The sequence below is a fragment of the Lineus longissimus genome, chromosome 4 (assembly GCF_910592395.1).
Source record: "Lineus longissimus chromosome 4, tnLinLong1.2, whole genome shotgun sequence".
Lineage (NCBI taxonomy): Eukaryota > Metazoa > Nemertea > Pilidiophora > Heteronemertea > Lineidae > Lineus > Lineus longissimus.
The window spans coordinates 313367-338233 of NC_088311.1; the positions used below are offsets into that span (position 1 = coordinate 313367).

Below are 24867 nucleotides of genomic sequence, written 5' to 3' on the forward strand. Positions count from 1 at the left end.
GGACAATTTGACCAGGGGCAGTTTTGACGATACTGCCACGATAAGTGCCAGTAGTCCTTGAGCAGGCAGACCACTGTGCCCCTCATTCTGAGCTTGTAGAAGCTATTGCTAGGGTTACCACTCGTTTGTGAGAGGAACACAGACAGTCGATTATATCTCGGGGACGGCCATCGAATATACATGTATATCATATTTGATACTTGGTATTGGTGATTGATTGAATGAGATTGGGAGAGAGACAGCTGGGCCTGGATGAGGTGGCTTTTCAACGTGATCAATTAGTCACACGACCCTGTTGTGGCTCAAAGTTGATTGTTACAACCAAGACAAGGACAAAGTCACAACTTCTGAGATGGTCCCTGCGTTGTGGCAAGTGCGCCACCTGGTGTTTTATAGATAAACGAGTGAAGAAACAACATGGCGTCGCTCTGGAGGACAGTGCCGGGTTTTGCAAAATTAAACATCAAATTTCGTACGTATCTACTTATAATTCGACCTTTATTCTGCGTTCGAATGAAAGAGCAACATTTAAAACACTGTCCGACGTGTATGTCGGCTGATATAACGACTAACATTTGCTTGTATTTAGCATTGAAACGAGCACTCCACCTGTGTCACCTGTGAACCTGTATCATACATTGGCATACATTGGATTGGCTTCAGCCAAGCCCACCTGCATGCATTGTTGAAGATTATGCAATACAGAACCTATTTATGAATCCTAGGGCAAGAGCAAGGCCTGAAAGCGAGGACTTTATCTCACTTGTATTTGGTGGGACAATCCAATCCAGACAAGGGGGAGCTGTAGGCTAAATACTAAAATAGGCTACCAGATAGCTCAGTCGAGTCCTAGGCATAGGGCCTAGCTAGCTGAGCCTGGCCTGCAATACAATCACTTAGGCTATTGCCATTTGGTCAGTGAGTCCCAATGCTAATGCATCTTGGAAACAAGGGTTGTCCTCCGCAGAAAAATGGTCTATTCAGATTCCAATCGTGAATCGACCTTTTCGAAGAAGTTTGTTATGGCACTGACCAGTCATGCATTTTACCTGGAACAAAGGGTCACCATGGGCTTTGCTTATTGTCCAAAGTCGGCTCAGGCCTTCTGACATGTTCTGAATGTGCACATTTGTTATGGCCCTGAATCACCTTCTTCAACAAGGCCTTTATTACAAACCGTTTTAATGACAAAGTTATCACTTGACATGGCACTGGTTGCAACCAGACACTGACAGGCACTCTAATGTTCAGGATGGATAAAGGAACACAATACATGGAAATTACTAAAATGTCAACAGTTGTTGCTGAATATCTGATGAACGGTTCCACGTGCTTCAACACCCTGTTTTTTATTTTTGTCTCTTGATCTGTATCACTATCATTCTGATGTCTGTCCATGATTACGACAATCATCGCCCAGATGTCCTTCCCAGCACGGTCTGTTTTGCGACTGAAAGAGAAGTAGCAAGAGTTATTAATCTTCAGTAATAGAAGTAAAGTCTGCAATTTATCATATTGCTGGATTTCCGCATACTCAGATATTTGGAACAACCATAAACATTACACCAGCTTGGTAGGAAATTACAGCACATATTCTTTATGCTCTTAAATATAATCTAAATCTTGGTCTAAATCTTAAGTATTACTACCTTAATTCGGTACTGTAGAAGAGGGAAGGAAACTCTTTCTGGCTGACGGAATGACTGTCACGGCAGGTTGTTGACGGGTCCATGTGGCATCTATGCTCTGAAACTGAACGAGTTGGAATTAGTGCCAGATCTTTCTGAAGTACTGAATCTAGTAACCTTTCCATTGAAAAAAAGGAGAGCACATACTACGCCACTGCACTTGGCATTTCAGACCATTTGAAAGTCCCAGCTGTCGCTGGCCAAGCCTTCTCCCCCACATCAAGGACTTGTCAATTCAGTCCCAATTCTTTTCTAAGCCATTTCCATTTCCTGGGTAGTGCGAATCAAGCCCCGATACCAAAGGACCATTACTCCCACGATTGCTCTTTTCTCTGCCATACCATTACCAGAGACTGAAGGATTTCATTTCACCTTGATTCAATCAAGTTACCATTGTTATGCCTTAGAGGGGGCAGAATGGTACTGTTTAAACAAGAAATCTCTCCAACACCCACAAGTATCTCTTCAAAAACATCTCAGCAACACGTTCGGCCCAGGTAATCTGTCAGCTGGCTGACGAGTAGGTTGGGAATTGTGTGTGATCAGTTCTCTCAAAGACACCCGAGACATGGATCAAAATCTTGTGTTTATAGGCTAACAAATGCAAACAATTCCAAATGAACCCCCTACGAGAGACGAGTGGCCCTTCGTCTCCCCGACTTTGACACCCTCCTGCGAACATATCAATAGATCAGCCAGCGGTCCTTGGTGTCGCCGCGTGGGTTACGCCCAGTGAAATTGTTTGCAAATATCAGGGAACCACGATCTGACATCCATAACCAGCGTATTCCCTATTCATGCCAGTTATAGTCGGGTGCTACACCACAGTCGGGATAGTGGAGCCAAGTGAATGATTATTTAAACTTAAAACATCTTTTAAAGTAATATGGCACACATACATCAATGAAATCATCGACAACGCCCCGCAATCCTACACATGCAAGTCCTGTCATCACACCAACATTACACCAGCTTGGTAGGAAATAACAGCACATATTCTTTATGCTCTTAAATATAATCTAAATCTTGGTCTAAATCTTAAGTATTACTACCTTAATTCGGTACTGTAGAAGCGGGAAGGAAACTCTTTCTGGCTGACGGAATGACTGTCACGGCAGGTTGTTGACGGGTCCATGTGGCATCTATGCTCTGAAACTGAACGAGTTGGAATTAGTGCCAGATCTTTCTGAAGTACTGAATCCAGTAACCTTTCCATTGAAAAAAAGGAGAGCACATACTACGCCACTGCACTTGGCATTTCAGACCATTTGAAAGTCCCAGCTGTCGCTGGCCAAGCCTTCTCCCCCACATCAAGGACTTGTCAATTCAGTCCCAATTCTTTTCTAAGCCATTTCCATTTCCTGGGTAGTGCGAATCAAGCCCCGATACCAAAGGACCATTACTCCCACGATTGCTCTTTTCTCTGCCATACCATTACCAGAGACTGAAGGATTTCATTTCACCTTCATTCAATCAAGTTACCATTGTTATGCCTTAGAGGGGGCAGAATGGTACTGTTTAACAAGAAATCTCTCCAACACCCACAAGTATCTCTTCAAAAACATCTCAGCAACACGTTCGGCCCAGGTAATCTGTCAGCTGGCTGACGAGTAGGTTGGGAATTGTGTGTGATCAGTTCTCTCAAAGACACCCGAGACAAGGATTAAACTCTTGTGTTTATAGGCTAACAAATGCAAACAATTCCAAATGAACCCCCTACGAGAGACGAGTGGCCCTTCGTCTCCCCGACTTTGACACCCTCCTGCGAACATATCAATAGATCAGCCAGCGGTCCTTGGTGTCGCCGCGTGGGTTACGCCCAGTGAAATTGTTTGCAAATATCAGGGAACCACGATCTGACATCCATAACCAGCGTATTCCCTATTCATGCCAGTTATAGTCGGGTGCTACACCACAGTCGGGATAGTGGAGCCAAGTGAATGATTATTTAAACTTAAAACATCTTTTAAAGTAATATGGCACACATACATCAATGAAATCATCGACAACGCCCCGCAATCCTACACATGCAAGTCCTGTCATCACACCAACATTACACCAGCTTGGTAGGAAATAACAGCACATATTCTTTATGCTCTTAAATATAATCTAAATCTTGGTCTAAATCTTAAGTATTACTACCTTAATTCGGTACTGTAGAAGCGGGAAGGAAACTCTTTCTGGCTGACGGAATGACTGTCACGGCAGGTTGTTGACGGGTCCATGTGGCATCTATGCTCTGAAACTGAACGAGTTGGAATTAGTGCCAGATCTTTCTGAAGTACTGAATCCAGTAACCTTTCCATTGAAAAAAAGGAGAGCACATACTACGCCACTGCACTTGGCATTTCAGACCATTTGAAAGTCCCAGCTGTCGCTGGCCAAGCCTTCTCCCCCACATCAAGGACTTGTCAATTCAGTCCCAATTCTTTTCTAAGCCATTTCCATTTCCTGGGTAGTGCGAATCAAGCCCCGATACCAAAGGACCATTACTCCCACGATTGCTCTTTTCTCTGCCATACCATTACCAGAGACTGAAGGATTTCATTTCACCTTCATTCAATCAAGTTACCATTGTTATGCCTTAGAGGGGGCAGAATGGTACTGTTTAAACAAGAAATCTCTCCAACACCCACAAGTATCTCTTCAAAAACATCTCAGCAACACGTTCGGCCCAGGTAATCTGTCAGCTGGCTGACGAGTAGGTTGGGAATTGTGTGTGATCAGTTCTCTCAAAGACACCCGAGACATGGATCAAAATATTGTGTTTATATAGGCTAACAAATGCAAACAATTCCAAATGAACCCCCTACAAGAGACGAGTGGCCCTTCGTCTCCCCGACTTTGACACCCTATACTGCGAACATATCAATAGATCAGCCAGCGGTCCTTGGTGTCGCCGCGTGGGTTACGTCCAGTGAAATTGTTTGCAAATATCAGGGAACCACGATCTGACATCCATAACCAGCGTATTCCCTATTCATGCAAGTTATAGTCGGGTGCTACACCACAGTCGGGATAGTGGAGCCAAGTGAATGATTGTTTGAATTTAAAACATCTTTTAAATGTAACACGACAAACATGGATCCTTTACGTTTAAGTTTTGCCTTACCAAACTTGACTTTAAGGGAACCAAAAGCAGAACAGAGGTATCCAGAGATTCCACTTTAATTACTCAATCTAAAGACTGGTTGTGGTGCAAGTATACAAACCTATGGCTAAGGATACTTTACCATATCTGTGAAATCTTCAAAACTGGCAGCACAAAGCAGAGAACTATCATGGTGACTCTCCTGGTCCAATGCATGTGAAGCTATGCAAACCAGTTCAAACTGCCAGTTAGTTCTTATGTCATACACAGAAGCCTTTCTAATAATTGTCCATTGTCAGCTGTCAATCATTCCAATTATGAATCAGTCCATGTATTGCCAACAATAGTGTCATACTCTGCTCTGGGACCAATTCAGGCAAAGCAATAGTTTGGGATTAGGAATACAAAGAAAGCTTTGATTTGAGAATGATTGCTACATGTCTATTACATGGTGAAGAGTGAGACTTTATTGAATAAAATTATATTCAGTCAGTTAGACAAAAGAAAGGATTGGGAATTGGGAAGTCAATGGTGTGTGACTTGTTATCCTAGTTTGGCAACACTTGTAGCTATACATGTACATTGTGTGACACTTTAATGAAAAACACTTGACTTTGCTTCACTTTATACCTTGTCCCTATATGACATGGTAAGCAACCTGGTCCCTATATGTCAGGGCAAGCAACCTACCCGTTTAAGACACACAAATTCAAAGTTGAATTGGGTCGTAAAATTATAAAATTGCTTGAAAAAAGGCATTGTGTAAAGTTTACATGTAATAGTAAAGTCAAATACACCGACCAGTGGCGTCTTGTGTTTTGTATTGTTAATTCCATGTGACTACAGAAATTCAACAGAAATCTCGGCAATAATAAGCACGAATGATGATATGTGAAAGTCTTGCTTGATTGGTACAGAGTTTTCAAAGCGTTCATCTCTGGCCCAGCCTAGCTTCATGCAATCTCCTTCACAACGTTCTCTCCATGCTCGTTGTTTGAGAGTCACTCCACATACATAGACTCTTACAATGACGCATACTGCTTTCCGTAGATTGTCAACACGAGTCGTGCCTATCAAAAACCAAATAGTGATTGTAGCGCCCCTGTGGCCGAGGTTGTTGGTATGGTTTGCCAAGATGATCACTCTTTTAATCGCATCTTTCTGCTAACTTATCTTCGGTGTATTCCTCTTACTTACAGAAGTGGCAAGATGTCTGAGCAGCACGCCTGCATTCCAAGCCAAAGCACAAGTCAAGGCCAAGTCGCTGGCTAAGGCTGGAGTCAAGAACATTGTGCTTGTTGATGGTGTGCGCACACCATTCTTGACGTCAGGCACACAGTATAACAACCTCATGCCCCATGACCTACAGAGAACAGCATTGCAGTAAGTATAACAACCTCATGCCCCATGACCTACAGAGAACAGCATTGCAGTAAGTATAACAACCTCATGCCCCATGACCTACAGAGAACAGCAGTAGATATGATGATAGAAAATGATCTAATTGACACTTGTTACCTCAGTGTATTCATCTTCATGTCCCAGTTGTTTAAACTGTGTTTATTCACTGTTTCAGGGGCCTCATCAAGAAAACTGGCATTTCCAGAGGTGAGACTGCACTTTGTTCACATTCAAATATAGATAGGGGAGCTCACAATGAAAGTTGGCTCCTCGCAGAGTATGACATAAACCTTCAACAACTTTTCTCTGATTTCACCGTCTGTCTTTGGATGACCCAGCCAGAAGCCCGTTTCTAGTCTTGAAGTTGCTCTCCGGGTCCTTGTGTTACTGCTTAATAAATGCCCACTAAAAATAGCGACATTCCTTTTGTTTGGTTGTACATTAGTGTCCATACTGTTCTTAGTTCTACTCTTATCTCTTGTTGCTGTCTATGGTTCGATGAAGATGATTTGGAACTAAGTTTATAACATGACTCTTTCCAGGAAAACTTTCCTTGCTCATTGAGGCTGTGTTGTTAATAAACTTTTGTTTTTTCTCGCCACAGATGCTGTTGATTATATTTGTATTGGAACTGTGATCCAGGAAGTGAAGACAAGTAATGTTGCACGAGAGGCAGCGCTTGGTGCTGGTTTCTCCGATAAGACGCCTGCTCATACAGTCACCATGGCGTGTATATCATCCAATCAAGCCATCACGACAGGTAACAGACACCTCCTCCTCACACTCATCTCCCTTGTGACGTCCTATTGAATGAGGCTGAACCCTGACTGTATCGTAAATGATCTACCTTTAGTTTGTCAAGGTGAATCCTTCAGAATGTCATTATTGTCTCATGCCAGTTATATTGAATGATTCCTCCCTTGTTCTATTTCAGGAATGGGTTACATTGCCTCTGGCATGTGTGATGTTGTGATTGCTGGCGGCGTTGAGACCATGTCAGATGTTCCCATCCGCCACAACAGGAAGATGAGAAAGGTCATGTTGAGCTCGACGAAGGCTAAGACAGTGCCTGCTAAGCTTGGTCTGTTAGGGAAGGTCATGTCTCCCAGTATGTGGGTGCCCGAGTTACCTGGCATCGCTGAGTTCTCAACAAATGAAGTGATGGGTCATTCTGCTGACAGGTTGGCCGCGGCATTCGGTGTCTCCAGGAAAGAGCAAGTGAGTTTGAACTTCAGCAGAACAAACAGCCATTCAGGACTTGTTTCTGAATAATTTCTGACTGTTAGATACTGAACACTATGGAATTACGGTCCTGTCTTATCCTTACTCTTTCCTCACATTCATAATTCGACTTGCTCAAGTTTACACAATCCCTGTATTGGTAAAGTGTATTCGAATGAAATATCATTGATTTGTGTGCTGGTCATTATTGTTGAATCATTGACTATTTCAGGATGCGTTTGCCATCCGGTCACACACCCTTGCTAATGAAGCAACGAACAAAGGTCTCCTTGATGATGTCATCACATACAAGGTACCTGGTGAGTAGACCGTCTTGACCGTCAAGTCCTGGTAGATTTCAGGGAATACTCCGGGCACTCACAGCAAAATGTTCAAAAACACTATCAGTTGTTGGTGAGATGAAGTTGTTCTTGTGGCCAGTTCCAAAATGCCGAGGATATGATGTTCCTTTGTCACAACTATAATCTGCAGTCTCCCACTTTCAGGTGTTGCCGATCCCGTCACCAAAGACAACGGTATCCGCCCCTCAACCATGGAGCAGATGAGTAAGCTAAAGGGGGCCTTCATAAAGCCACATGGTACAGTGACGGCAGCTAACTCATCATTTTTGGTAAGGCTTGGCTGGGCTTGGTAATGGGAGACTATTTAGCAGTACATCAGAACAGTACTAACAGGAATGCTTAGAATGATCGAATCGAGGTTGGTGAAGAGATCCTGTCAACAGATTATTGCTTCAGTATGAACAGCCTGACTGGCATTCTCTCAGTCTGTGTTTTGTCTTGCAGTCGGATGGGGCATCTGCCTGTCTCATTATGACAGAGGAGAAGGCTCTTGCTATGGGCTTCAAACCAAAGGCCTACCTTCGAGACTTCCTCTACGTGTCGCAGGATCCCAAGGACCAACTTTTATTAGGGTACGTGTCACTTATTCTGTAACAACAGATTAGAAGTGAAAAGAATGCTGTTCATTCAGTGAAAATTCACTCTTACTGGTTGACACATCAAAGCTTGATGTTGCAAATAAGTTCCTAGTTATTTAAATCATGTTTCTGGTTCCTGGACCGCACTCTGAAAACCAATAAGCCATAACAACTTGTCCTTGGACGCCTCAGATACCAGTCTTACCAGTCCACTGACATGAGTCATTCTCATCTCGTCTCATCTCGTGTAGCAAATTTTCCACACTTTTCAGGCCAGCTCATGCCACGCCAAAGATTTTAGGTAGAAATGGCCTGACTCTTTCTGACATCAGTGTGTTCGAATACCATGAAGCTTTTGCTGTGAGTATATCTAAGTGGTTTAAATAAGATCTTTGTCCTTTGTCAAGTTTGTTGTCGTCTTCGAACTGAATTGAAGGGCTGTTCATCTGTGTGCCATCACTCCTCACTGATTGATTGGTTCATCAATCATGAGATGTTTATTGATGTAGCTTGACCCTGAATAGCCGCTGAATGGTTACTTTTGTAAAGGTTAGTGTCAGTTGGCTATCTACGAGGCTATTGGTCTGTATCACCAAGAAAATCAAAGTCCGCCCGGATGAAACAATTCGTTCTTTCTTCTTCCAGGGTCAAATCTTAGCAAATCTTAAGGCCTTAGATTCTGATTACTTTGCCAAAACGTACATGGGTCTCTCGTCCAAATTTGGAGCAATTCCATTTGAGAAATTTAACAACTGGGGTGGAAGTCTGTCCATCGGACATCCTTTTGGTGCCACAGGTGTCCGCCTGGTGACAACGGCGGCTAACAGGCTCATTAAGGAGGATGGACACATCGCGCTTATAGCAGCGTGTGCTGCTGGTGGACAGGTAAGAGCTGATCAGACTTTAGCTTGCTCCTCTCAACTGTTCTTGGGCTCAAGGCGAGAACAGTTTGGTGCATGATATGAATAACAGGCAGTGCCTGGTGGTAGATTTTGGTGTGCTTTTTTGGTCGAGGAAAAGAAAGTGAATCTTAAATGGATGAATGAGAGCACGAGTTAAGTTTATTTCAGCTGTGAGTTGACCTTGGTTTGAAGCACAGACTTTGATGACTCGACATTCTTTGAGCTGCCATTTGACTGATGGTTTCTATTTCAGGGCCATGCTTGTCTGGTGGAGAGATATCCTCAGTGAGACGCCACCTTCACAATCAAACACAGCAACCATCAATAGTAAGACAAGACAATTTGACTGAGGAATTGAGAGAAACGTCTTCGTTTTCTGGATAATAACAACAAACAGTGCCAAGTGAAAAAAACAGGAAAGTTATGGGCTATTTCAGTACCTTAAATCACCATCAGGAATCGTAAATGACTTGCTAAAAAGACAGAGAAGACATTCTACAGATATATGTATTTATTAAACAAAAATTTCTATAGATTACATTCAGTTTTGAATTTGTGTTTTGAGAATGATTGTCAGGTTACCCCACAGGCCCACTGAAGACAAGGTCACAACCTCCTTAGATGTTTGTACAGAACCACAGACCTGTCTTGGCCATTGTCACCTGACATGGAGTAGCACTATGAACATACTGGTAATTGTCCTACTGTCTCACAGATGACCCCACGCCAGTCGGCACTGTTCATCGGATTGTCTATGGAGATTAGGGTTGTGCATGAACAAAAACAAGACCCTTGGGAGGCCCTCAAGATTCCAGGCCTGATCTTGTGTAGTTCCTCATACCTAGTCTTTATTCGAACAATACAATAGACTACTAGCAAGTCAATGACTTTTTCTTGCTTGTATCCCCTAAACAAAGTGAGAAAGCAACAAATTAGTAATCGGACCGAATTGTACCTGGCTGTCTGACTGTCTCACCAACACACTGAGCAAGATAGGATATCCAAAGCCTTGTCATGGTAGCTATGTGTTATTCCAACAGAGTGAGTGAGAGGAGGGAGTCATGGCCAGACAGAATCGGACATGGCCGTCTTCCCAACACAGTGGTCTTGAGGTTCATTGGGAAAACAGGGCCCACATTGGGTGATATGAATAAAGACTAGCAAATGCTTTTATCTAAATCTCCATGTACATTTACACTAGGCCTTCCTGTACAAAACCGGAGTAAAAGCGTTTGCTAGTCTTTATTCATATCACCCAATGGAGTCAAGCGACTGAAAGCTTCCTAGTCTAGTTGTGACTCTCTTTTCTCTCTGACCGTGTTGACAAGATGGTCATGTAGCCCGATTCCATCTGGTTGTGAAGGTCCACTATCTTGCCAACACGGAGAGTGAGGCCATGGCAGCATTGGACCTGGCAGCTCCACCGTGTCACCAGTACAATGCCAGTCACAGCCAGATTGGACTGACATTAAGGCGAGTGAGATCACACAGTATCAACCGGACCGAATTGTACCTGGCTGTCTGACTGTCTTACCAACAGGCTGAGCAAGATAGGATATCCAAAGCCTTGGGCATGGTAGCTATGTGTTATTCCAACAGAGTGAGTGAGAGGAGGGAGTCATGGCCAGACAGAATCGGACATGGCTGTCTTCCCAACACAGTGGTGTTGAGGTTCATTGGGAAGACAGGGCTCCTCTCGTCACAATCAGTCTTTCTCTCAGGCTGTGTCATGAGCTTCTGGAGGACAAGATGTGGTCCTTCTATTCATTGGGAAAGACAGTGATGCTGTCACCACAGTCTTTGTCCAGCCTGCGACATGAACATCTCGAGGATGTGGTCCTCAGTCTGTTAGTTTTTGAGAATGAAAGATAGATATGATCAACTAATCATTGGTCTTTATTATATTAAAGCTTTCTCTGTACAATACATGACTGCAAGAACGAAGGAACTCATTTACAACAAAACGCAGTGATGCTGAAAAACCGAACTCAGAATAGAATACTTTCAATTGGATCGCAGGATGCAGGTTATCAGCAAATCAGTATTTTGCCATTGACTCATGGACATCCTCACACAAGGACGGGCAATGTTGATATAAGAAACAAGATGTGTCGCAATTGGCATCACAATCGTGCTACGAGTTATACGAGTCAGGACAGACTGAATGGTACGAGGACAGCTTCACTGAACCAATCAAAAACAGGAAGGTTCTGACTTATAGGGTTGATATTTGGGAGAGCAGTGTTATCATTCTATCCAGGGATTCTTATACTCTCACTATCCAAATATCAAACTGAACATAAGGTCAAGTTGAGCCAAACAGTACACCAGTGCCAAATCTAATGACGGATGCCACGGTATCGTATAAGCTCCCCTGAACAGTGAGCTAAAAACCATGTCAGTCATTTTGATCCAAGAACATCAGTAATAAATCTTTAGACATATATGTATTGAGATTAAATGATTTTAAGTGACAAATTAGGAGATAAACAATGTTACCATGGTTACATGATGAAGATAAACAAAAAATTTTAACCAAATTTTCAATGAAAATATCATGTGTACATCATTTCAGCCATCTGAGACATTTTCTTGGGTATGTAAACATAATCTTCAAAGTATCCTGATAGTTCATCAACAGACATGTCATCCAAGCGAGCCTCTTGTGAACACGTGCGACTAAGACGTGATGTTTCTGTTACTGGTGAACCTTCCTTTGAAGGAGATTGCGACTTTGGTGATTTTCGTATTGAACTCTGTACACCAAGGTCGTTTGATAAACTTGTCAAATCAAACCGATCAGTATCCTCACTACACCTACTAGGCAACGCAAAATTAAACCCAGAGTTGCGATAACTACTAAAATGCTTCCCATCAAGAGAATTTTTCCCTCCAAAAACGAAACTTTTCTCCTCAGTATCAGAGCCGTCACCAGTTGTGTCTTTACTAGATACAGCCGCTAATGCCACAGCCTTAAAAGATAAAGTTTCTGTCCCACCACTGTCACTACCAAACACAGCCTGTGCCACCAGACTCGGTCGCACTCGAGGCGTCTCGACTTTCTCCGTTTTGATACTTGGCTGTTTTGAATGTTTGTGTTTATAGAACTTGAGAAGTTTCAACCTGGCATCCCGGATGATTGACTTCTCATCTTTCTCTTTCTGATGCAACTTGAGCCGTGCCTCGCGTAGAACATTGCGAGGTGTCGGGGCAGGGCAGACTTTGGCAAAGTTGAGTTTGTCATGTTTCTCCAGCGAGACATGTTTCCTGTTGCACTGACAGCTTTTGTTCTTGCATGTTTCTGATGTGAATGAGAGTTTGTCCATGGAAGGTAGACTGTCCAAGCTATATGGTTCAGGGCGAGGACTCTCATTCCTCACTGACTTGATCTTGCTCTTGGGGCTCTTCTCTTTTACATCATGAGGAGATTTCACTTTCACAGGTTTCCTGAAACAGATATGAGAATACTAGTGAAAGGCTTCCAATACCTAAAAATTGATTTACAAGAATAATGGTATACTTTCAAGCAAGCAAGTACCAACCTTCAACAAAGCTGGGTTACTTGTTTTCCCCTTGTGGATCACACAAGCGATGGCTCGCTTCATCCGATCTTCTTAAGCATTATGAATCAAGTTTTAAATCAACCACGGTTTTCTTTCACAGTCAAAGCCGCTGCTGAGGTGGAGGAGACATTGTACATTACTTGACTATTTCTGAGAAAGTTGAACGTCTCATAACTACTGCGTGAGATGAGGAGAGGCACTTGGAGTTGATCACATACCCTGTCCAAAGGTCTTGAATCGATGAGGAACTAAAGCTGATGTCTTCACGCAATTCAGTGCTTTTGCTGAAATGAAAGAACACGCTCATTTGAATGGACACCGACAGATTTTTTGAAGTCAGCACATGATATTGGTGTTGGGAGAAGCTTGTAAACTTCATAACTCAAACATTATAATCAGGAGAGTACATGTATACCCAGCCTGCTGTGGTTACTTTGTGTGCATGATTTTAACTGAAGTATTAATAATCTGATTTTTGAATAGTTGAAATGTACATGTACAGTGAAATGCAAAGTGCCTTCTTTTCATCAAGAACATGTCTCCATCTATTCTTCTTACCTCACTGGATCAACTTTCAACTTCTTGAATGCAGAATATAGATAATCATCCTTGGGATCATCGTCGTCATCCGTCTCTGCCATGGCAGACTATCGGCAACAGAAAGGAACGATGAACTGCCAAAGTGAATAAATATAAATTAAATACATGATTATCAGCTCAGGCTTAATTTGATTAAGCTGTGTTTGCTGCAAAACTCTAACTGCCATTAGGGGAGGACCACTCTTTACTCTAGACAGGGGAGGACCACTCTTTACTCTAGACAGGGGAGGACCACTCTTTACTCTAGACAGGGGAGGACCACTCTTTACTCTAGACATGGTCATCCTAAACAGCATCCACCAGCGCCCGCCAGGTTTAATTAAACTTAAAGTCAGCAAAGTCATCAAAATAAAATTTTGTAGCCAAAAACGAGATAAGTACACCATAAAACACATTTCCTGAAAATTTCATGATATTTGGGTGTAAGGTAAGGGAGATATTGTCTAAAATTACAAGGCTCCTGCATAGTATATTATTGGGAAGCCCTATCAATCATTTCCTCGAACAGTCCAAGTCAAATTCAACATGGCCGTCGACTGGGTGGTGGACACAGTACACATCACTGGTGGTAGGCCCTACATTTTAGACAATAACTCGCTAATCTAGCACAAAAATGTCAGTCATGAAACGTTCAGAATGTGAAAAATGTCCTGCTTATTTCGTTTATGACCATTAGATTTTATTTTGATGACCTTAAATAGCCCTATCCTATAAACCTGGTGGACGCCGTTTAGTACTTGTAGGCTAGTATGACCCTCATTCATTTTGCATTATCATCATCGAAGTAAATGGCACAATTACTTGATGACTTTAGTTGTTCTATCTAGACCTAACTATGGAACTTGGATTACATCAAACAAATCTTGAACTCTATTTATTCAAAATAAAGTATCAAAATCGTATGTTTGGAGTGATCAACTGACTTAAAAGGTTCTTTAAATTGTTTTTTTGACAATGTCAACGTTCACCAAAACGAATACGAAGCCATTTTGAACACGCGATGAAAATGTACGTGTTACGTCAGCAATTCTTGTGTAAATAACCGTTATAAACAATGCATTCTGAATTAATTTTTATGAATAATGCATAGAAATTCTAAAATATTTGATATATTACACAAATTAATAGATTATAGGGGCCTATATATCAATAAATTTGTTTTTTAGAAAATTATAATCCCTAAAAGTAGGTCAAAGAGCATAAACCGCTGACGCATTCATCAGCTGCGACGTCAGCACGCATGAAAATCATGTTTTAGGACATTTTGTTCCTTATGGTGACAATTTTTGACCCTTTTCTGACAATATAGAATCAAAGTTGATGTTGAAAATGGAGCTAGCGGAGGTGGTCAATCCACACTTTGCAGTGCCAGTCTTTGGAGTGGTTCTCTGTGCAGTACTCGTCTTTGCGTTTGGGTTCAAATCTTCAGTTCAACCACCAAGTTTCGATTTCGACGAAGAAAAACGACTGAGAAGAAGGAAGGGGAAGGTGAGTCTCGTCATTAGTTAGTCATTGTCTATGCTGTTGAGTGCATTTTGTGTATCTTTTACTTAACATTAGGCTTTTTTTGAACAGGTGGTTGGTGATGACGTGGGATGGGAAGGTCATGCAGCATGACAAACTAAACTAAAGGCGGGGCGGACACGCTCCCAGAACACGTCGTCGGCAAGGCGCAGGTCGAAGCCAAGATAAATTTACTTAAGCCACTGAGACCCTTTGTTCCAGGTGAAACGCTATGACTTGTCAGCGCCCAAACAAATATGGTCAAATTTGTTTATTTGTTGTGTAGGCCCTACTGTTGTTGATACATACATGTCCCCGGTCATCCTAAACAATGTCCATCAGGTTTGAAGTCGGGTATAAAGTCATCAAAATAAAATCTAGTAGCCATAAACGAAATAAGTAGGCCTACACCATAAAACAAATTTCCTGAACTTTCATGACATTTGGGTAAAGATAAGGGAGATGTTGTCAAAAATCACAAGGCTCCTGTAGTATTGGGAAGCCCTATCATTTCCTCCAAGTCAAATCCAACAAGGCCACCGACTGGGTGGTGGACGCTGGTACATTTTAGACAACAACTCGCTAATCTAGCACACAAATGTCATGAAACGATCAGGAAATGTGGAAAATGTCCTGCTTATTTTGTTTATGACCATTAGATTTTATTTTGATGACTTTAAATATGCTTTTAAACCTGGAAAATGAACAAGAGTCTCATCTCTGTTCCTGGTACAAAGTCTTGAAAGTGTATCCACAGGCACCAAGAACTATATACTCTTAGTCTTACATGTAGTTGGAAATCTGTCCTGATTGATTCACTCCATGTCTTGTTGGTGACTAAGATACAACGGATACAATTTTTTCTGGATTTCAAATGTCTTGTGTTTCTCCTCTGTCATCGATTAAAGTTCTAACAGCTGTGGTTACATGCTTAAATGAGTTACTACTGTTATCCCATTGTCCAACCTGGTTCCAAGCAAAAGTGCTTGTGGTAATGACACATTTCCAATCATTCATAGGGTATAAATGCAGAGTAACTGGTAAACCTCACAGTCACTGTAGGTGATTGATTTGGAAATATCTTTGTGAAAGTCGGCCTGTGTTGTCTTTGCAGTACTGGGACAATGCTATATGGTAGTAGTAGTCTTTCAATTCTGCTAGGCATTTCATACGTACATTTACATGAAAGACTATGTTGTATTACTTTGATGTCACATGATACCTTCAGATGATGTTTAAAGGTCAAGAGGAAGTTTTCACTGTAGAGCCAGCTCACCCTTGTTCACATAATGGTTATTACAGCGGAGAACATATCAGGTTTACTTCTTTTCTTTTTCAGAAATCACAAACAAACGGGCATATACCAAGTCAGAGTGTCGCTGTAGTTACGGTTGCTAAGCAACAGGTGTCTGCTACTAAGTCATCTGCTAAAGCTAAATCAGAGGAGAGCCTGCAGGCTAAGCTCAGGGTGAGTGGGTCTCCTTTCAATGGATGGCTACTTGTACAGTACATGAATGTACATTATACTGTACTTCTTGACGACTCTGCTTTGAAAATAAGTTCTTGCTGATCTAATAGTGACGCACCTGTCATAATGAAACCTTTACGACTTGCCCTCTGCATTAAATATTCCAATTAAACTTTGTTTGCAGACTAAAAAGGCGGCTGCAAGTCCTAAGGCTGCTCCAGCCAAACATGATGTTGCCAAGGCAACGGAACCTGTGGAGGATGGTAAGCTGTCTTTTTTTGGCTTGTCTTTTCTCCTCTCTATTTGTTAGCTGCAGCATCTTCAGTACTGGCAAACAGTGTATCTGGCCAAGTGTGGTTCAGCATGTCATACATGTATTATTGACAATGTACTGAAGTTAACATTGAAACCTCAGGGAACAAATCAATTTGATTTCGATTATTAACAGCTGTCATTGGTCTCAGCAGTTGTTGGACCATTACTTAACTGCTCTGTGCGTGTTCATACACGTGTGTCACCTGTTGTTACCATCTTCAACCCCATTTCCCTTTGTAGACTCTTCTGATGAATTGGTCCATTTGGGAAAGTGGGGGGGGGGAGGGGGATAGGATGAGTTGAGCTTAGGCTCTTTGATTGAAAATGTGTTGGTCTACATGCAGTGCTCTGTGAGAAAGTAATGCTGGCTGAGTTTAACCCGTTTATTCCAAAGCCCAGATGTTGCAATGTCCATAGTTGTACTAAATTCTTCTCATTTGCTTTGTATTCAAAGTGGACGGATGGACGACAGCCATATCCAAGAAAGTGAAGAAGCGTCGTAACAAGGAGCAACCTGAAGATGTGTCCAAGTATGATCTCCAAGACGTGGAGTTGTCTGGGGGTGAGGCTCGTACCGACGATGTCCAGGAAGCCATGCCAACATCTGGGGAGGCAGAGTCGCCCAAAGGTCAGCGCAAACGGAAGGAGAAGAAACAGAAGCCTGTCAAGGTGGGTCGGATTGGAGTGCTGTATACTTACAAAACGTCAGCTACCTTTAGAGATCCCTTTCTTATTCAATGAGACTTTGCCTCAAGCACAAATGTCAGCTACCTTTAGAGATCCCTTTCTTATTCAATGAGACTTTGCCTCAAGCACAAATGTCAGCTACCTTTAGAGATCCCTTTCTTATTCAATGAGACTTTGCCTCAAGCACAAATGTCAGCTACCTTTAAGAGATCCCTTTCTTATTCAATGAGACTTTGCCTCAAGCACAAATGTCAGCTACCTTTAGAGATCCCTTTCTTATTCAATGAGACTTTGCCTCAAGCACAAATGTCAGCTACCTTAAGAGATCCCTTTCTTATTCAATGAGACTTTGCCTCAAGCACAAATGTCAGCTACCTTTAAGAGATCCCTTTCTTATTCAATGAGACTTTGCCTCAAGCACTAATTCACCTTTCAAGTCTTATTGTCATATTGGCTTTTCCCTTTGATTTGAACATCAGGCCACGACAAGTCTACCAGGACTCTCCATGAAAACGGCTTAAATGATGTGTTTAAAAGAGGGTGACGTAGTAGGCTGTTTCATATGATTCCCAGTATTGGTATGACTGTCAACAGCTTTCAGTAATATTCCTCTTCTCTCATGTTATACATGTAGGAGGTAACCACGACCGAGAATGTGTGTGAAACCTCTGCAAAGATCGTCACCGAAGCTCCAAAAACAGTCTCTGCTAAGATGGACATAGAAACGCCTGAACGGGACGTGAGCCAAGACGTCAAGGTACATTCAGCCTTTCAATGGTTATATATTCATCATTGAAACACAGTTAACATCATAGGTCTGCTCCTCAACCCCACAATTTGTGATAGGGAACTTGTCGTGTTGGTTTGTAGCATGTTAAGTCTCTTTTAGGTCGAGCCTGAAGAGGAAAAGCCTACTGAAGTGATGACTCCTGAAGAAGAGACAAGTCATGCTGAAGTTATAATACCAGATGAGCCACCAAAAAGGAGCCCAAAGAAGATTAGGAGTAAGAAAGATAAAATAGCGGCAGCGCCCGAAATAGAAGAGCCCAAACCAGTTGGATCGACCGAGGGATTAGCTGCCAAAGATGACGTCCCAGATAAAAAGTCTAAAAAGAGTCCCAAGAAAAAGAAAAAAGGAACATCCCAGGTGAGTACAGGCTCAAGGATCAAGGAGTTCATGGTTCAACTCGCTTTCCTGCAATGGTGGGCTCCAAGCCCAGTCTGGTGACCACTGTGTACCAAGGTGCCACTCAAGTGATGCATTGTATGGTGGCTCCTTGATACCTTGACACCAGTTTGTCCAATAGGTACATATCCATGACTTATTCTGACCAATTCTCATATGCAGGCTTCTCCTTGTTTCAGGATGTCAGTGAAACGTTAGAGACACCCTCGGTGAATGATGTAGAATCAAGCCACATATCAACAAGTCACATAGCGGATGTTTCCTCCTCAAAGGCTGTCAAAGAGACGGTCTCTCAAGGTATTTTAAACTTAGTCTAGTTCCTCTGGGCCACGATGGACAGCAAGCAGTTGGTCATATGACTCATTCACTCTAATAGGATAGGACAGAAGAAGAAAGGCCCCCAGGTTGTAGCAGCTCGTGTTCAGTGTTCTCTCAGCAGAGAAGATAGTTACTGTAGATTTCAATGGTTATGATTCCCAACATGTGTTACCTTTGATCTACGATAATGACAGGGCCTTGGACCACATGACATCATCCCCACACTTCCTATAGTTGACATAGACCAGGTGACTGATTGTCAAAATGTTCATTCAGCTGTTGTTTCTCAGGTGCTGCCCATGATGATAGTAATCAGCCAGAAAGTGGAGAGAGGTCAAACTCGCCAGCTGAGAGCGTGTCCAATCCTCAGCCAAGCTCATCTCCAGTGACGTTTGATGAATTGGGAGGTAAGCAGCAGCTCTTCCTTGCCAAGGTCACATCCTTAAGTGGTGTTTCATTTTGTAACTTTGATAACCTTCAACACTTGTCTTGCGCTCTGTAACTTGCGATATCTCCTTCTACAGATCAGAAGTTCCTCTAGCGTTGTGGTCTGCTCTTTGACCTCTTGTTGTACCCCAGGAAATATCACCACAAGGTCATACCACAAGATCTAAGCCGAGGCCATGGTCTTGTGCCTGTTGTTCTGGCAGAATATAGTGCCCCCTAGTGCAAGCAGTCTTTATAACTTGTCTTCTCCTGTTTTCAGCGGACGACTGGCAAGAAGCCAAACCTCAGAAGAAGAAGAAGAAAACACGACGAGAAAACTGATCCTGGTGATCAAGTGTGATAAACAGATTCTCTCAATAATATTTATATTTTGGTCATGAAATGATTAGCCATGATGGGGCCATGGGCACTCATACTCAAACAGTCCACATGTGGTACATTTAGCAAACACTGTTTGAATATTTGCGCCCCAAAAACTATTTTTTAGGTGACTATTGTCTGTTACAGAATTATCAGGTTAACTATTATTGGTGATCTTTGTGAAGTGTCTGACCAGACTATTTTGTAGGAGGCAATAGTGAGTGATGGTCTAATACTTCCTTTGTAGTTGTCTTCTAAACTGTTTGACTTATGAGTGTATATGCGGTGAGTGTGGTCGCTTCCTAGTATAGGGGGCGCTGGCAATAGGGGGGTCTAATGTATACACACGATTGCAGCTTGGGTTTCAAACCAAGTGTGACCTGTCGTGTAACCGAGTGATGGTTGTATTATATTTTATTACATGTAGATGAGAAGGCCACAAACAGTTCATGAAAACTTCAGGTGTGGAAGACTTTTACCCAAAGGGTCAGTCTGTGTTCAGGGGATTTTATACATTCCTCTTTGGTCCTATATGAGTATATGGGAACACCAGTCCGATATGAACATTGTAAGATAGGAACACCAGTTAGCGCATTTGTTTAATTAAGGGACAAAGTTATTAATAATTGGATCCAGTGATGTGCTGGATCTCTTGGTGGTGTTCAAACAGGTTATCAGACTGGTACTGGGGGTGGTATCCAACTGAGCATTTGGCCACTCATCCTAGAGGGTGTATACCGAGGCATTTGTGCCCAAAAGCAGTATACGTAGTTGGCCGTGGTGTTTTTTCGGTGCTGGCTAGAATCTCCAATGGTGTGTAGTATAAATCACGGAGAGACTTCCAACCATAAGACTTTCACTCCAGATGATGCACACTTTTGAAAGCTTCCGACAAAATATCTTGGGCACTTTTTTAATATTGATTTGAGGGATGAGTGGATTCAGTTCTAATGTAAGAGTAATTTCATGTGTTCATTATCAACCCGGGGTGTTTCTTCATCTATACCAGAAGATGTTTCCCCAGTAACACAAGTCTCTATTGACATGTACATGGGTTATGTACAGTGAACGTGTGCAACGATGGGCTTGATATACTTATTCTCTAGATGTCATTTGATGATTTACTGCTGTCATACAATGCCCTTAGGTCTGAGGTAAGAACGCGTGGTGTCAATCATAGGTGTGCTTACATTATGTTTATCGGCATGCGTGTGTAATCTATTGCTTATTGCAAGTTTAGGATTGTGGGTAAATGATGTACCTGGCCATCTTTCTGCTTGTACCTTTGTGTCACATTAGGCAATGCATCTGTGGTCATTAAACCTGAAGATTTTGAGCTCGGTCCTTACCATGACTTAATCATTCCACTAGATGAGGTATTGAGGAGCATCTCCTCTCTCATCTGGCTCTTCATATTACGATCGTCGGCTCACTCCTCCGCTTCCAAAGTGAATGTGCCAAATTGAAACACATGATGGCACAGCATGAGTTGAGACAAAACTACATGTTGGGGTCTGAAATATGATGATGTGTCATCGAGAGTTTCTTCCAGAGTGTTGGTTGTTGTTGCTGTTGGTAAGTGAGGACAGAACCAGTTTCCACGTGTACCGTGGTGCACTGGTTGTGTTGCTGAGGAAGTGTTGCCATTTCTCCGAGACTGATGTCTCTTCGTGTCATATTCATCACTTGTTTATCCACACAACACCACTCAGTGTTGTCGGCCCATATTGTAGAGATGTGCTATTGCCATAGTGAAATTGACTGCCATAAAATGTATAAGTGAAGATAATTATGATTACATGCTACGTTTTCATCTGACTGTACAATAAGATTTCAACATGAATGATATATATTTTCTGTATATTTTTGTCGGTGAGCACGTTTCTATGTAATTGGTGTTGTGGTGAGGTCAGCGTCTTCCATGTCACAGTAGTTGTCGCCCCTGATGTGCTGGTGTTGTACACATCAGTTTATGTCGACCGACTCCATGTAACAGCTCAGTCATCGCTGCTTCACGTTTTTGCCAAAGTGCTCAGTGTTAAATGAATTGATCAGCCAGCATTAATATTTCTTCATAGCTTAGTGTACGGGGTGAAGCAGTCACATTTCTTCTTGTGACTTCAGTGATTCATCTTCAAGTGCAATAAGGAGAGTGGTGTGAGTTCTTCATGAAGTGTTGAGAGGCAGAGGCCACTGAACCAACTTCAGCCTTCATTATTATAGCTCAATGTGTCTGTGACTTGACAAGTCTGTCAGCTGCTCTTCTCATAAAGACTTTGGTGTGTTCTTCGCGTCTTACGATATAAGTTACTGGTGTGTGATGTATACAAATCCAGAGGTTAAGGGTCAAACTCTTGTAGGGGCAGGGAATATAGGTGTCAGTTTGAACATATATTTTGAGTGAGATTTCATTTTCCGTATGTTATTGCTGTAAACAGAAAAATGTTGTAAATATAACAGTACAAATATTGTACATGCCAAGTTATATGAAGTCATCTTATAAGACAGTGATGTTTATTTTTGATGGGTTGGGACAATTTCAGAGAAAGTGTACAGGACTTGGCAAATGATGGCAGAGTTTGGTTTTGTGTACATTCTGTGGACTATCTGTCTCATAAAAGTCGAACCGGGGTTTACAATGAACATGATCATTTTGGTATGGGGTGTTGTTCACTTTCTCTGGAATTCTGGTTTTGTTTTGGGAGAGTTATCCAAAATGGTCATAAAACGATCATGATGTTGACATTATAACGTCAACTTGCTCATAATTCATGCAATTCTTGTGTAATACTTGCCCAATAATGTCCTATCTTACTGTGCTGCTCTGCAGAGAGATGAGGCCTTACCCTGGTGATCACAGCCTGGTGAACTGTCTCAATCCTCTTACTGAGAGTTGAACATATCGTGTCTTTCAATATGTTAGTTTCCATGATTAGACAAGACACGTTCCTTCAACCCAGACAGATGTCAAAAGCATTGCCTACTACATTTTCTCAAAACCGATACCAATTTTTTTCAAGTTATGTTACTTTTGTTGAATGAGATGTCATGTTAGCAGTGTTTGGGAGAAATCGCTTTAAGGTTCATGGTGCAGAGATTGTATTCATGGACTTATTATTTCTTTATTGCCATTTATGACAAGCAGACGTGTGTTTATAATGATTGCTTGTTTGATATTGTCAGGTGTCATACCATTCCAGGATTTGTTAAAAACTGTGGTATCCATCAACTTGTGACATGAATGTATTCTGGCACAAGACTACTTACTGATAGCTTACGCTAGCTGCTTTCCTCCAGGTTCAGGTTTGTTGGAAGAACCTTTGGACAGCCGAGGATTTTGAAATATTTGGATGTAACACCTTTTGGAGAAAAACTAACTTGATGTTTTCACAAGTCTAACTTTGTTTAGCCGTGGCTGGTTCTCAATAGGCTTCTCTGAATAACTGTTCAAGCTGCCCAATGAACCTGAACTGTGACTAGAAGCGGTACCGAGTTCATCTTGGTTCTTCCTGTTGTCAACTTGCATCAAAACTGGGATACAAGGTGCTAATTAAAGTAATTACTGGTCTGCTTAATGAAAGACTTGTCATGATCAGAACAGTAATTGACTGCCTTCCAATCGTATTTCATATCTTAAGTGAATGTGCAAAAAATGTTCGAAACTGAGCTGCCTGTACGTACAAGTCTTCACTACAAATAATCTTGAATATACAGTAAAGTCTAGCTTTGAATCTCATTTACTCTGATGTAATGATGTCAACTTCTTCTGTCTTTTGTCATCAAGATGGACATTTGAATGAACTGAAAACATTCCAAATTGTATGTGTCCAACAAAAATTGACACGTTGGACACATTCGATCCAAACTAGGCTTTCTGAGAAATCCAGCAGGGGCAACCTTACTGCAGGGTGTGATTTAATTGTGGGTGCATTTTGTCAGCCTTCTTGGTGAGACACCCCATCTCCCTCAAGATACCTGGATCCTCCATACCCTGGGGACTTGTATTGTTCTGGTGGTGCTTGACTATTCAGCATTTGGCAGTCAGGACCCATCATTTCTTTGTAAAAGTATTACTGAAGATTGATGATGTCAAATTATATTAAATAAAGTAAATTCTATGAAGTATAAACATGTCTTCGTGTCGCACTGCTTGAGCCAGATTGTTGTCTCAGTGAGTCATATTGCTATTCCACAGGAAAGGAATCTTGCTTTCAAAGGAAACAGTTACAAGTTGTGATGACCGAAGGCAACAGGTTTAGATGGCCACAAGAAAGGTCTGTGTGCTCTTGGCGTTGGGCCATTGATGGGAGAATTCCTGGTACAGTGGAGCCGGTGAAACCATACTCCAAACTCCTCCAAGGGGAGCCCTCTGACTGGTCATTCTGGAAGTGGTTTGAATGAAAAAACCCAGATGGTAGCACTGTACTGCACAAAAAGTAAACATGTTTAGAAAGGGCAGAAAATGCTCGACGAAGACAGCTCCGGGGAAAAAGACCCAATTTTAGGACAAACACGGATGCTATGAAGCCTGAAGTGTCTTCTAGATATGCCTGGACTCGGCACTGTATCAATGGCGGTGATCAATATTCTTATATCGCTGATTGCCAGTTCACGTTTCATGGAATCCAAGAACTTAAAGATATAAACTAACAGGAATCTTCGTTCTTGATTTGTTTTGGCCACGATCATCTTGATTATGGTGTGTTGTCTCTGTCGCCTGCCAACTGGGAACAAACGCGGTATTCAGCGTCTGAACATGAACTTGGATGTTCATTAGTTTGAGGATAATGAGACAACTTAAGTTGTTTTTCCAGTGACTCGGCTCCACGCGCGTTGACCTCCCATGCTGAAACAGACCACATCTTAATTAATCAACCATGCCCAGGCATTCATGCACCAAAGTGGCACCATCTCATTTAAGTGGCAGATACATGGCGACGTGTCGAAGACACAAATAAACCACGTTTAACATGTTCTAAGAAGATATTGGCTACTTCTTCTTTAAAGACAAAAGAGGCACCAGTGATTCTGGTCAGAAGTGTGCGGGGGAAATGATTAGCATTCAACAACGATTAGACACTTTACACCAAGTAAGTGAGCGTTTCCTGCGACGTGACCACGGAATGATTGATCCCTCGCTGTGTTTGGTGGAGACGAGGTGTGGGGTCGTTTGAAGA

At 42.1% G+C, this 24867-nt stretch overlaps 3 protein-coding genes across 6 annotated transcripts; 2 read left to right on the forward strand and 1 right to left on the reverse strand.

Moving 5' to 3' along the window:
- Positions 1-401: 401 nt before the first annotated feature.
- On the forward strand, positions 402-9781 carry LOC135486027 (trifunctional enzyme subunit beta, mitochondrial-like). Of its 2 annotated transcripts, XM_064768481.1 has the most exons (11): positions 402-472; positions 5979-6162; positions 6356-6387; positions 6785-6940; positions 7115-7398; positions 7634-7721; positions 7908-8032; positions 8208-8335; positions 8614-8701; positions 8987-9226; positions 9497-9781. In XM_064768481.1, the coding sequence occupies exons 1-11, from the start codon at positions 418-420 to the stop codon at positions 9530-9532; spliced, it is 1416 nt and encodes a 471-aa protein (XP_064624551.1). In that variant the 5' UTR covers positions 402-417; the 3' UTR covers positions 9533-9781. The 2 variants fall into 2 exon arrangements, with proteins under 2 accessions (XP_064624551.1, XP_064624553.1); XM_064768483.1 differs by lacking the exons at positions 402-472; positions 5979-6162 and adding an exon at positions 6172-6211.
- A 1337-nt stretch (positions 9782-11118) lies between these two features.
- On the reverse strand, positions 11119-14415 carry LOC135485883 (uncharacterized). Of its 3 annotated transcripts, none has more exons than XM_064768223.1 (4): positions 14330-14415; positions 13365-13480; positions 13025-13090; positions 11119-12690 (listed from the first exon to the last, which is right to left on the reverse strand). In XM_064768223.1, the coding sequence occupies exons 2-4, from the start codon at positions 13445-13447 to the stop codon at positions 11799-11801; spliced, it is 1041 nt and encodes a 346-aa protein (XP_064624293.1). In that variant the 5' UTR covers positions 13448-13480; positions 14330-14415; the 3' UTR covers positions 11119-11798. The 3 variants fall into 3 exon arrangements, with proteins under 3 accessions (XP_064624293.1, XP_064624294.1, XP_064624295.1); XM_064768224.1 differs by having other exon boundaries at positions 14258-14390; XM_064768225.1 differs by having other exon boundaries at positions 14208-14390.
- Positions 14416-14635: 220 nt separating this feature from the next.
- LOC135485882 (neurofilament heavy polypeptide-like) lies at positions 14636-23819 on the forward strand. Its single transcript, XM_064768222.1, has 9 exons — positions 14636-14894; positions 16249-16377; positions 16562-16640; positions 17147-17361; positions 18014-18136; positions 18269-18526; positions 18745-18862; positions 19174-19290; positions 19590-23819. Exons 1-9 carry the CDS (start codon positions 14727-14729, stop codon positions 19649-19651), a joined length of 1269 nt encoding a protein of 422 aa, XP_064624292.1. The 5' UTR covers positions 14636-14726; the 3' UTR covers positions 19652-23819.
- Positions 23820-24867: the final 1048 nt, after the last annotated feature.